The following is a 12,565-nucleotide window of genomic DNA, read 5'->3' as shown; positions in this document are numbered from 1 at the left end:
AAAAAAAAAAAAAAAAAAAAAAAAAAAAGAAAAAGGGCAATGTTAGAGTTTATTATCCAGTGCCACCTCCTTGTCTAGCATTATGCTGGATAAGCCTGAGAAAAGAAAAAGTATCCGAGGCCGGGCGCAGTCACGCCTGTAATCCCAGCACTTGGGGAAGTCGAGGCGAGCGGATCACGAAGTCTCAAGAGGTCGAGACCATCCTGGCCAACGAGGTGAAACCCCGTCCCTACTAAAAATACAAAAAGTAGCCGGGCGTGGTGGCGCACGCCTGTTGTTCAAGCTACTCAGGAGGCTGAGGCAGGAGAATCGCTTGAACCTGGGAGGCGGAGGCTGCAGTGAGCCGATATTGCGTCACTGCACTCCAGCCTGGCGACAGAGGGAGACTCCGTCTCAAAATAAGAAAGAAAAGAAAAGTATCCTAAAACCCTGCCATAAAATAACTACACAGACAGAAAAAAGGCACTTAATTTGGTTATAAAGAAACAAGTCTGTTCACACAGCATAAAGACGAATTTTATCGTATTTTATAAGCATCACACGCAAAAACAACTAGGGTGACGGGCCTTGGGGAGTGGAAAGCGCCGGATCCTGGGAGCCAGTCGCCCTATTCGATCAAGCATTTTCTGAGGGTTCTGTCCAATAACGTGGAGACGCAGCTGAAAAGCAGGAAGGAGGTCGCCGCCCTCCTGGAGTTTACAGTCTGGTGAGAAGAGCCCTGCCCTGAGTCACTGCCACGCTCTCGTTATGTGACTTTGAACAGGGAATTTCTGTCCCTATTTGTAGAATAAATGAGTTTAAACCAGGGAATCCGTCAGTCAAATTCCGGGCCCAAAACGTCTCTGGGGCCGTGGTGCCCAGAGGAGAGTGGGCGAGGCTCCCTGGGCCTGCGCTGCGGCGGCCTGACCGCGGGAGCGCTGTTGCTGTGCGAAGAGCGTTCGCGTTCTGAAAACGCGTGTCCCTCGCTGCGTGCCGTCGTTCCCGGCGCCGCCGCCGCCCGCTGGGCCGGAGGAGGCGGAGCTGGTGCCGTCCCGGCTCCCGTGTTGGGAAGCAGCTTTGGGGGAGGCGCGGCGAGCCCCAGCGGCCGAAGAGGCTGGCAGGTGGCGCCGTGGGGTGGGCGCTCCCGGCGAGAGGAGTCCACTCCATGCGTACGGGCGGAGGCCGGCCCCCGAGAGCCGCCGACATGAAGAAAGACGTGCGGATCCTGCTGGTGGGAGAACGTGAGTCCTCACCCTCCGGCCGGCCCCGGAGGCCCTGCCCTCCCTGCCCCTGTCGCCCCTGCAGCTCCTGTCGCCCCTGCATCCCTAACCCTTGCAGCTCTGGCCTTTGTCGCGCCTCACAGCTCCGCTCTCTTCTCTCCGCGCTCCTAGGCCTTCCAGCCCCTTTACTCTTCCTTTGTGGCTGCCCGCCGGCGCCCTCATCCTGTCACCTCACCTGGGCCCTCCTAAGATCTCCTTTCCCTGTTCACTAGCCTTCCGCCCAAGCCATGTTCCCGTTATCCCCTAGCTGCCCGACCTCATCCCTCCGAAGGTTCTCTCCTTTTCCTCTTCGAACCTTGTCCTCCTGGGCCTCACAGCTTCCCAGGCCGCCTCCTTTCGGACCTTTCTGTCTTCCCCTGGAGATTCCCTTGTCACTGCCAAGCAGGTGCTAGAATAAGCAAACTGACCAATTGGGATTGCGTGAACCTGCTCCCGGGGAAGCTGGGGGAGGGGCGCAGAACTATTCGACTTGTGGGCAAGGTCAGGTTTCTGCATTTTTTTTTGGCACTCGCAGTCTTCACTCCCTCTATGCATTGGCATTAAGATATGAGTAGTGGAAAGGGCCGGATCCTTTTTAGCAATACTTGTGCTTTGCATCGGAATAACTCCTGGTACTCGAGGTATTGCCTCAAACATTTTTTCTCAGCTTCAAGTTATGCAAGTGCTCAATGAATTAGAATTATCTGGGGAGAGTCCAATTATTGTTAACCCAAAAGCCCTCTTTTTAAGCATTATTTATTCCATAGGTACTTGGTAGTTAATTTATTAATGACAACAGGCACACAGACATTTGATACCTCCCCCCACCCAGAAATTTCATACGTTTCATCTTTTGAACATGATAGTTGCCTCTGTTCACCGCCATGAGGACAGAACAGCAGGGACTTCTCTATCAGTGCAAGTTATGTGACTCAGTTGCTAGGACTAAAATAGGAAAGTGGGCCCAGGAGAACTAGATTTTTTTTTTTTTTTTTTTTTTTTTTTTGAGACGGAGTTTCACTCATGTTACCCAGGCTGGAGTGCAATGGCGCGATCTCGGCTCACCGCAACCTCCGCCTCCTGGGTTCAGGCAATTCTCCTGCCCCAGCCTCCTGAGTAGCTGGGATTACAGGCACGCACCACCATGCCCAGCTAATTTTTTGTATTTTTAGTAGAGACGGGGTTTCACCATGTTGACCAGGATGGTCTCGATCTCTCGACCTCATGATCCACCCGCCTCGGCCTCCCAAAGTGCTGGGATTACAGGCTTGAGCCACCGCGCGCGGCCTGAGAACTAGATTGTTTTAAAATGTTAATACATTCGTTAATGCTCTGCCATAAGCTGTTTCGAAACATTCTATTCTAAACCATATTTCATTCTTGGTAACCCCTCAGGGTCACGATGACGGACTCCCAAGGACTCACATTTTTACCCTCTTCTGTAGTGTTTTTTGATGTTCATTGAAATTTCATCCACCTGCTGTCTGGAAAAATCTTCCTTTAGAATTAGAATTTAAGAGTAACCTTAGCCAGACATAGTTTACTTTTTGATTTGCAGTTGTAAATTTTAGTTATTATTTATAATTATATCTTAATCTGTATTTTTCATGGACTTCTTTGACAAAGTTCAGGAAGGTGTTATTTATTTAACATATGATTCATGCTTATGCTTTTGGAGCAAGGTAGGGAAAGTGAGTAGGTTACTTGCTTAAAAAACTGATCCTTATGTGTCATGAAATAGTTTGTTGTTGTCTTGAGACAGAGTTTTCACTCTGTCACCCAGGCTGGAGTGCAGTGGTGTGATCTTGGCTCACTGCAACCTCTGCCTCCCAGGTTCAAGCGATTCTCCCACCTCTGGCTCTAACCTGGGCGATAGAATGAGACTGTCTCAGAAAAAAAAAAAAGACATCTAAATAGAAGTGTTACACATATAAACAATATGTCATTCTTAGGACGTGTAAGTTAAAACATTAATAGTATTACTTGGGCCAGGCGTGGTGGCTCATGCCTCTAGTCCCAGCACTTTGGGAGGCCGAGGCAGGCAGATCACAAAGTCAAGAGATTGAGACCATCCTGGCCAACATGGTGAAACCCCATCTGTACTAAAAATACAAAAATAACTGGGTATGGTGGTGTGCGCCTGTAGTCCCAGCTACTAGGGAGGCTGAGGCAGGAGGATCGCTTGAACCCAGGAGGTAGAGGTTGCAGTGAGCTGTGATCGCCCCACTGTACTCCTGCCTGGTGACAGAGCAAGACTCTGTGTCAAAAAAAATGAATAAGTAAATAAAAATTAACAGTATTACTTATTTAGGAATATATGAAAGGATTCAAAATTTGTTAGAAAGCTTACAATCCATGTTTTGTAGAAAGCAATAAGACAATTGGTAAAACTGTATGTATCTATGTGGTACAGTTTTCTGATTATAGTGAGCAACTTGACACAGAGAAAGCCTTAGTTTTTGAGAAATAAACTTTTCTTTCTTTTTTCTTTTTTTACGAGATGGGTTCTCGCTGTGTTGCCCAGGCTGGAGTACACTAGCTGTTCACAGGCATGATCATGGTGTACCACAGCCTCAACCTCTTGGGCTCAAGGGATTCCTGCCTCAGCCTCCAGAGTAGCTGAGACTACAGGCGCTGGCCACCACGTCAGTCACAGGAAGACACTTTTCTTTTCTTTTTTTTTTTTTTTGAAGACGGGGTTTCACCATTTTGCCCAGGCTAGTTTCAAACTTCTGACCTCAGGTGATCCGCCCGCCTCAGCCTCCCAAAGTGTTGGGATTACAGTCATGAGCCCTCGCACCCAGCCAGGAAGACACTTTTCTTAAAGGATGGCACAAAAGCCTTAGGCCATTAACCATATATGTTATTTTTCACATTGAAAAATATCATAAATACTCAATCGAAATATATAATTTTATTTATTTTAAAGGCTGATATGTTGGGGGGAAATGTTAGAGGCTTTACTTTGTGAGATTTAATGTAAATATTTGGCATCTGTTAGCCTAGGTGTAGCACTTTAAAATGCTAAATCTTGGCCAGGTGTGGTGGCTCAAGCCTGTAATCCCACCACTTTGGGAGGCCAAAGTGAGTGGATCACCTGTGGTCAGGAGTTTGAGACCAGTCTGGACAGGAGGATTGCTTGACAGCAGGAGTTTGAGACCAGCCTGGAAAACATAGTGAAACCCCTGCTTCAAAAAAAAAAAAACAAAAACAATATTAGCTAGGCATGGTGGTGTGCACCTATAGTCCTAGCTACTGGGGGAGGCTGAGGTGAGAGATTGCCTGAACCCAGAAGGTCAAGGTTGCAGTGAGCCATGATTATACTACTGCACTTCATCCTGGGTGACAGAGCAAGATTCTGTCTCTTAAAAAAATAAAAATTAATTAATTTTTAATGGCTAGGTGCAGTGGCTCACGCCTGTAATCCCAACACTTTGGGAGGCCAAGGTGGACGGATCACCTGAGGATCAGGAGTTTGAGACCAGCCTGGCCAACATCATGAAACCTGGTCTCCACTAAAAATACAATAATTGGTCAGCTGTGGTGGCCTGCACCTGTAATCCTAGCTACTCAGGAGGCTAAGGTGGAAGAATGGATTGCATCCAGGAGGTGGAGGTCACAGTGAGCTGAGATCATGCCACTATACTCCAACCCAGGCAACAGAGTGAGACTCTGTCTCCAAAAAAAAAAAAAAAAAGTGAATATATACCATGAAATACTACTCAGCCATAAAAAAGAATGAAATTGTGTCTTTTGCAACAACGTAGATAGAACTGGAGACCATTATCCTAAGTAAAATAACGCAGAAACAGGAAACCAAATACTGCATGTTTTCACTTACATGTGGGAAATGAATAACAGGTATACATGGAGATACAGAGTGGAATAATAGACACTGGAGATCACAAAGGTGGGAGGGTAAAAGGGCGCTGAGGGGTGAGAAATATTGGGTACAATGTTTTCTTTCTTTCTTTCTTTTTTTTTTTTTTTTGAGACAGAGTCTTGCTCTGTCACCAGGCGCCAGGCTGGAGTGCAGTGGCATGATCTCGGCTCACTGCAACCTCCACCTCCTGGGTTCAAGCAATTCCCCTGCCTCAGCCTCCCGAGTAGCTGGGACTACAGGTGTGCACCATCATACCCAGCTAATTTTTGTATTTTTTAGTAGAGACAGGGTTTCACCATGTTGGCCAGGATGATTTCGATCTCTTGACCTTGACCTCGTGATCTGCCCGCCTTGGCCTCCCAAAGTGCTGGGATTACAGGCGTCAGCCACCGCACCTGGCCCTGGGTACAATGTTTTCTTTTTGGGTGATAGGCACAAGAAAAGCCCAGACATCACCACTATGCAATATATGCATATAAGAAATCTGCACTTATGTCCCTTAAATATATAAAAATCTTTTAAAAATTAAAAAAATTGAACAGATTTTTTTTAAAAAAAAGAAAAAAATGCACCCACACAAAACTTAGTTCTTCAGGTCATAATTTTTCACGGTTAAATTCATTGGCTTGAATTTATATTTAACTAGATTTGCTTTATTATGCTTAAGAAATGTCCTTTTAAAATTAGAAAGAGCCTTACTATCCTTTTATCTAAGTCATGTAGCTGTATTAAAAGTAAACAGGATAGGCTGGGTGCAGTGCCTTGTGCCTGTAGTCCCAGCACTTTGGGAGGCCAAGGCAAGTGGATCATTTGAGGTCAGGAGTTCGAGACCAGCCTGGCCAACATGGTGAAACCCCCTCTCTACTAAAAATAAAAAAAATAGCCGGCTGTGGTGGCAGGTGCTTGTAGTCCCAGCTACTTGGGAGACTGAGGCATGAGAATCGCTGGAACCCAGGAAGTAGCTGTTGGAGTGGACTGAGATCACACCTCTGCACTCCTGCCTGGGGAACAGATCATGCCTCTGTCTCAATAAATAAATAAATAATAGTAAACAGGATAGTTTTCATTTTAATGAAGTCTTCTTTTTAAATTAAATTGAGATATATTTGTTTTTTCCTAGTCAAGTTCATTAAGAAAATGGAACTGTTATCCTCTTTTATTTTTTATTTTTTTGAGACGGAGTTTTGCTCTTGTTGCCGAGGCTGGAGTGCAGTGGCGCAATCTTGGCTCACTGCAACCTCCACCTCAAGCAGTTCTCCTGCCTTAGCCTCCTGAGTAGCTGGGATTATAGGCATAAGCCACCACACCCAGCAAATTTTGTATTTTTAGTAGAGATGGGGTTTCTCTTTGTTGGTCAGGCCGATCTTGAACTCCCTATCTCGTGTGATCCTCCTGCCTTGGCCTCCCAAAGTGATGGGATTACAAGCATGAGCCATCACGCCCAGCTGTTAAAATGAATCTGGCAGCTCAGAGTTAAACTGGTTTGTTTAACTCTGATTATCATTGCAACCTCTTTCAAACTAGCTCAAACTTCCATTGGCTTTGGAGTAGATTTTTGCAATATCTCCCTTAACCAGCCTTTCTGCTTCTGCTTTCCTTCATTTTCCATGGAGCAGGCAGATTCATCTTTGTTTTTTTATTTTTAATTTTTTTTACCTGGGAGTATAGATTCAAGCTGTTCTGAATATATACTCCCAGATTCATCTTTAGAAAATATCCCAGATTCTGTTATGCACCTTAAAAATCATCTAATGAGTCAGGTGTGGTGGCTCATGCCTATAATCTCATCACTTTGGGAGGAGGCTAGGACAGGAGGATCACTTTTGCCCAGCATTTTGAGACCAGCCTGAGCAACATGACGAAACCTCATCTCTACAAAAAATACAAAAAATTAGCTAGGTATGGTGGTGTGCACCTGCAGTTCCAGCTACTTGAGAGGCTGAGGTGGGAGAATCACTTGAGCCCAGGAGTTCAAGGTTGCAGTGAGCTGTGACTGCACCACTGCACTCCAGTCTGGGTGACAGGGTGAGAATCTGTCTCAAAAAATATATATCATCCAATGATTTCTACTTTCACTTAGAATAAAATTCAAACTTTTTAATGCAGGCCTATAAGGTCCTCCACAATCTGAAAAGGCCTTACTTCCCTGTTATAGTACTCTCTCCTTCATTGCTTTCTTTATAAGAAGGCTCTGACCTAGGCATTATCCTCATAACCATGTATATTTATACATTTGTTTTCCCATCTCTTGGGCTAGAAAGGAATTGTCATGAAGGAAGGGGATTTGTCTTCCTTTGTGCTAATGCCCTGTTCTACCTGTGGCTAGAACAGACCTGGCAAAAAAGAGGCACTCAGGTATTTCTTGAAAGAATGAATGAGTTCAAGCTAGTTCAGTTTGTTTAGACTTCCCTTGTTTTCCAAACCACTCCTCTCTGTCATAAAAATGTGATCATTTTCCTTTCTTTCTTTATTATTATTTTTTTGAGACAGGGTCTTACTTTGTCGCCCAAGCTGGAGTCCAGTGGTGTCATCTCGGCTCCTTTAATCTCAGCTTTGCGAGTAGCTGGGATGACAGGCGTGTGCTACCACATCTGGCTAATTTTTTTGTCTGTTTGTTTGTTTGTTTTTTAGTAGAGACAGGGTTTCACTGTATTGGCCAGGCTGGTCTGAAACTCCTGACCCTAAGTTATCTGCCCAGTTTGGCCTCCCAAATGCTGGGATTATAGGTGTGAACCACCAGCCCTGGCCTGTTCTTTTTTTATTTTTTTTGAGAAAGAGTCTCACTCTGTCACCCAGCCTGCAGTGCAGTGGTACAATCTTGGCTCACTGCAGCATCAGCCTCTTGGGTTCAAGCGATTCTCCTGCCTCAGCCTCCTAAGTAACTGGGATTACAGGTGCATACCACCATGCCTGGCTAATTTTTGTGTTTTTAGTAAAGATAGGTTTTCACCATGTTGGCCAGTCTGGTCTTGACTCCTGACCTTAAGTGATCCATCCACCCTGGCCTCCCAAAGTGCTGGGATCACAGACATGCACCACCGTGCCTGGCCTAAGATCATTTTAAAGCCATATTGCTAATCCCAGCGTTTTGGGAGGTCGAGGCAAGAGACTCGCTTGAGCCCAGGAGTTTGAGATTGGCGTAGGCAACACAATAAGACCCTGCTTCTACTTTTATTTAACTAAAAAAAAGGGAAAAAAGCCATATTGCTTTTCATTCTGGTCTTTGTTGGAATGATATTTAAAGATTAAACTGGCCAGGTGCAGTGGCTCACGCCTGTAATCCCAGCAGTTTGGGAGGCTGATGCAGGCGGATCACAAGGTCAGGAGTTCGAGACCAGCCTGACTAACATGGTGAAATCCTGTCTCTACTAAAAATACAAAAAGTAGCTGGGCATGGTGACATGCCCCCATAATCCCAGCTACTCAGGAGCCTGAGGCAGGGGAATCGCTTGAACCCAGGAGGTGGAGGTTGCAGTGAGCTGAGATTATGTCACTGTACTCCAGCTTGGGCGACACAGTGAGACTCTGTCTCAAAAAAAAAAAAAAAAAAAAAAAGATTAAACTGTTTAAGTTTCAGTTATACTCTGTTTACTACCGACTACCTGGGTAATATTCTATGGACGAGGATGTTCAAACACCCATTAATGTGAAATGGATCTTTTCTTGGCCCACTTCTGAAGACTACAGGCTTTAATGCAAATTGCTTAATGAGTATTCAGTGCTTAGATAAAAGAAGTTAGGCTGTTTTAAATGCAGAGAAAGCCAAAGTCCAAACATCCCTGGCCATAGAGTCCGTTCTGCATAAAGAGTCTATTCTGTTCATGCAGTCTTTCCTATATCATCCTCCCATATGTATTGAAATGTATTCTCCATTGTCTTTTTTTGCTGCTAGTTGGTTATTAGTGTTGATCTAGTTTGAAGAAGAGGGATAGCTGGGTGACAGCTTTTGTTTTGCAGGCTGCATCATCTGCATATGGGCAATGAAATTGTCCTCTGGAACAATGTTTAGCTATTTCGCCAAATGCTGAAGTTTTCCAGTTAAAAATATAACTCTATAGTCACCCTCCTCACCCCAGTATATACTAAATACAATAACTTAGGAAGAGCCAACAAGGCTTCTTACTAAAGAAACAAAAAAATGAGGAGTAGGTCTTTTTGCCACTTGAAGCAGGGGGTGTTTGTTACCAAGAAAAATAGCCAGTATGGCTGGTAGAGTGGTAATTGGAACCAGAGAACGTTATTTCTGCTTCATGAATATTAGGAATTTGCTGTCATTTGGAACTAGATGTTCAAAAGATGTGATGAAAAGGAAAATTTATAGCCTGGATAAATCTAGATAATTTGTTCTATAGTGATGAATTATGTTTTCCATGGATGACCTACTTAGAAGCATGGAGTCTCAGAACTGTGGCATATTCTGTTGAACTGGATCAGAAGGTCTTCTGTCCTTGCAGATAATTGTGGTCTTGCTTTTAGTTTTTATAGATTACTTCAACATTTCTCAGGCAAAGTGGAAGAACTAGAGACCATTAGTCGGCTGGCTAATAAAGGATAATTTTTTGTCCTCCATGTTAACAACATACTAAATGTATCCAATGAATTTATATTTTATACATTTTTTATAAATTTTATTTGTAATAAATTATTTATAAATTTTATTGTAAAATATAATGTTTTAGGCCTGGTGCAGTGGCTCACACTTGTAATCCCAGCACTTTGGGAGACTGAGGCAGGCAGATCACAAGGTAGAGAGGTCAAGAAATCAAGACCATCCTGGCCAACATGGTGAAACCCCATCTCTAAAAAAAAATAAAGAACAAATATAATGTTTTATATGCATTTGTATTATAATTTTTATAGTAAATATAAAGTTTAATTAGTATAATTTAAGAAGAGCTTGGAATTTTTGTTCCCTCATAAACAATTTTTATTTTCTGAAGCAGCTAAAAATATGTAGTTTTTATATCATATTAAGATACTTTTTTGATTGTAAGCATATTTAAATAGTTTTTATAATTTTTTGTTCTAAAATGTTTTCATCGTCTCTAAGGTACTCTTATTTATTTCTCAATTAAAATTAGTTTAGGCTGGGCATGGTAGCTCATGACTGTAATCCCAGCACTTTGGGAGGCAGAGGCAGGTGAAATCACTTGAACTCAGGAGTTCCAGATCAGCCTGGGCAACAGAGCGAGATCTTGTCTCTTCAAAAAAAAACAAAAAAATATATATATTTGTGTGTGTGTGTGTGTGTGTGTGTGTGTGTGTGTGTGTGAGAGAGAGAGAGAGAGAGACAGAGTCTTGCTCTGTTGCCCAGGTTGAAGTGCTGTGGTGTAATCTTGGCTTACTGCAACCTCTGCCTCCTGTGTTCAAGTGATTCTCTTGCCTCAGCCTCCTGAGTAGCAGGGATTACAGGTGTGTGCCACGATGCCTGGCTAATTTTTTGTATTTTTTTTTTTTTTTTTTTTTTCGAGACGGAGTTTCGCCCTTGTTACCCAGGCTGGAGTGCAATGGCGCGATCTCGGCTCACCGCAACCTCCGCCTCCTGGGTTCAGGCAATTCTCCTGCCTCAGCCTCCTGAGTCGCTGGGATTACAGGCACGCGCCACCATGCCCAGCTCATTTTTTGTATTTTTAGTAGAGACGGGGTTTCACCATGTTGACCAGGATGGTCTCGATCTCTTGACCTCGTGATCCACCCGCCTCGGCCTCCCACAGTGCTGGGATTACAGGCGTGAGCCACCGCGCCCGGCCAATTTTTTGTATTTTTTTTAGTAGAGACGGGTTTTGCCATGTTAGCCAGGCTGGTCTCAAACTCCTGGCCTTAATTGATCCACCTGCCTCAGCCTCCCAAAGTGCTGGTATTACATGTGTGAGCCACTGCACTTGGCCAAAATACTAATTTTTAAAAAATAGCTTAAAAGTGGCTTTTATACTTGCTGCTTTATTCTCTCTTTGATTGTCTCACTTAGGGATAGGTATCAAGCCCTAAGGAGAGCAAAAAGCCCTAGTTTAGATTCACTGAAGCATTTCTTGACTAAGTCACATTTGTCTGATCCTTTATTAAAGTAGCTATTATTTCACTGTCCTTCCAAAAGGAAACACAAAAATGATACTGATAAAAATGTGCTGTTCTTTTTCCTGAAATTCACTGTAATCCATCTCTCTTGCTCCAATTTTAAACTTTTGCTGCGAATGAACTTTTTTAAAAAAGGAAATGACGGCAGGCTGGTGGCTCACACCTGTAATCCCAGCTCTTTGGGAGGCCAAATCATGCAGATCATGAGGTCAGGAGTTCAAGACCAGCCTGGCCAACATTGTGAAACCCTGTCTCTGGTAAAAGTACAAAAAATTAGCTAGGTGTTGTGGCAGGCACCTGAAATCCCAGCTACTTGGGAGGCTGAGGCAGGAGAATTGCTTGAAACCTGGGAGGTGTAGGTTGCAGTGAACTGAGATTGCCCCATTGCACGCCAGCCTGGGCGACAATTTGAGACTCCGACTCAAAAAAAAGGAAATCACTCTTGAATTTTAATGTGGAAGAGATTCGTGTTCTTTTATTTTTAGTGTACAATTATTTCACAAACTAGATGGTATTTTTTATAATGTGGTGAGTGCTAAATTACCTCACATTCTTTTTCAGATGAGGCAGGCTATGAGTACATTTTTTTTAAATCACGCTTTAAAAAGTAGTGACTGATATAAATAAGTTAAATGGAATTGTTCCCGCTCTGGTACTACTGTGTTGAATGCCTGTATGTTCAAGTGTGAGTAAAGCTGCTTGATTGTTGTTGTTTACGATGCCTCCTCCCCTGCCAGGGTGTTTTCTTTTCTATCTCTGAGGCCTGCCCTGCTGGAATAGACCTGGTGGCAGGTTTGTACTTCGGCAGGAGCCTGCTGCTACACAGCCAGCCATAACTGCCCGTCAGACTAATGAGCAGAGCTGTGAAGAAATCTGAATTTCCTCAATGTCGGTTCTCTGTTCTGAAAATATCACTGCAGACATAGGGGGTCCATGGGAAAAGCAGAAGGGGACTGTGACTGGGAAAAAGGTTGTTCTAATGAGTTTTAAGAAGAGAGATGAGGGTCTTTTCTCTCTTGGACCTTCAGGCACCCACTTGAGTCTCTACCAAGCAACTTTTCATTTATTTCCTCTTATGAAGCCTTTTTGGGCCGGGCGCGGTGGCTCACGCCTGTAATCCCAGCACTTTGGGAGGCTGAGGTGGGTGGATCACGAGGTCAAGAGATCGAGACCATCCTGGTCAACATGGTGAAACCCCGTCTCTACTAAAAATACAAAACATCAGCTGGGCATGGTGGCGTGTACCTGTAATCCCAGCCACTCAGGAGGTTGAGGCAGGAGAATTGCCTGAACCCAGGAGGCGGAGGTTGCGGTGAGCCGAGATCACACCTGGGTAACAAGAGCGAAACTCTGTCTCAAAAAAAAAAAA

The 12,565-nt window shown here is 44.1% G+C and overlaps 1 protein-coding gene across 8 annotated transcripts in view; it reads left to right on the top strand.

Annotated features, from left to right (window-relative positions):
* The first annotated feature begins 958 nt into the window (after positions 1-958).
* The window catches only part of RHOT1 (ras homolog family member T1), a 70,735-nt gene continuing 59,128 nt past the window's right edge, over positions 959-12,565 (top strand). For 6 of the 8 annotated variants that reach the window (XR_004269749.1, XR_004269750.1, XM_032280927.1 and 3 more), the window contains exon 1: positions 959-1,220. Coding sequence is in view for 6 of the 8 variants with exons in the window: in XM_032280927.1 (XP_032136818.1) it covers positions 1,145-1,220 (76 nt within the window). In the remaining 2 variants the exon portion in view is untranslated. The remainder of the gene's footprint in view (positions 1,221-12,565) is intronic. The other 2 variants (XM_032280925.1, XM_032280924.1) reach the window with 1 other exon arrangement.

The sequence above is a fragment of the Sapajus apella genome, unplaced genomic scaffold, assembly GCF_009761245.1.
Source record: "Sapajus apella isolate SASKATOON/1434 unplaced genomic scaffold, GSC_monkey_1.0 scaffold12, whole genome shotgun sequence".
NCBI classification, from domain to species: domain Eukaryota; kingdom Metazoa; phylum Chordata; class Mammalia; order Primates; family Cebidae; genus Sapajus; species Sapajus apella.
Note: the sequence above shows the minus strand (reverse complement) of the source record. Positions and strands in the feature narration are given on the sequence as shown.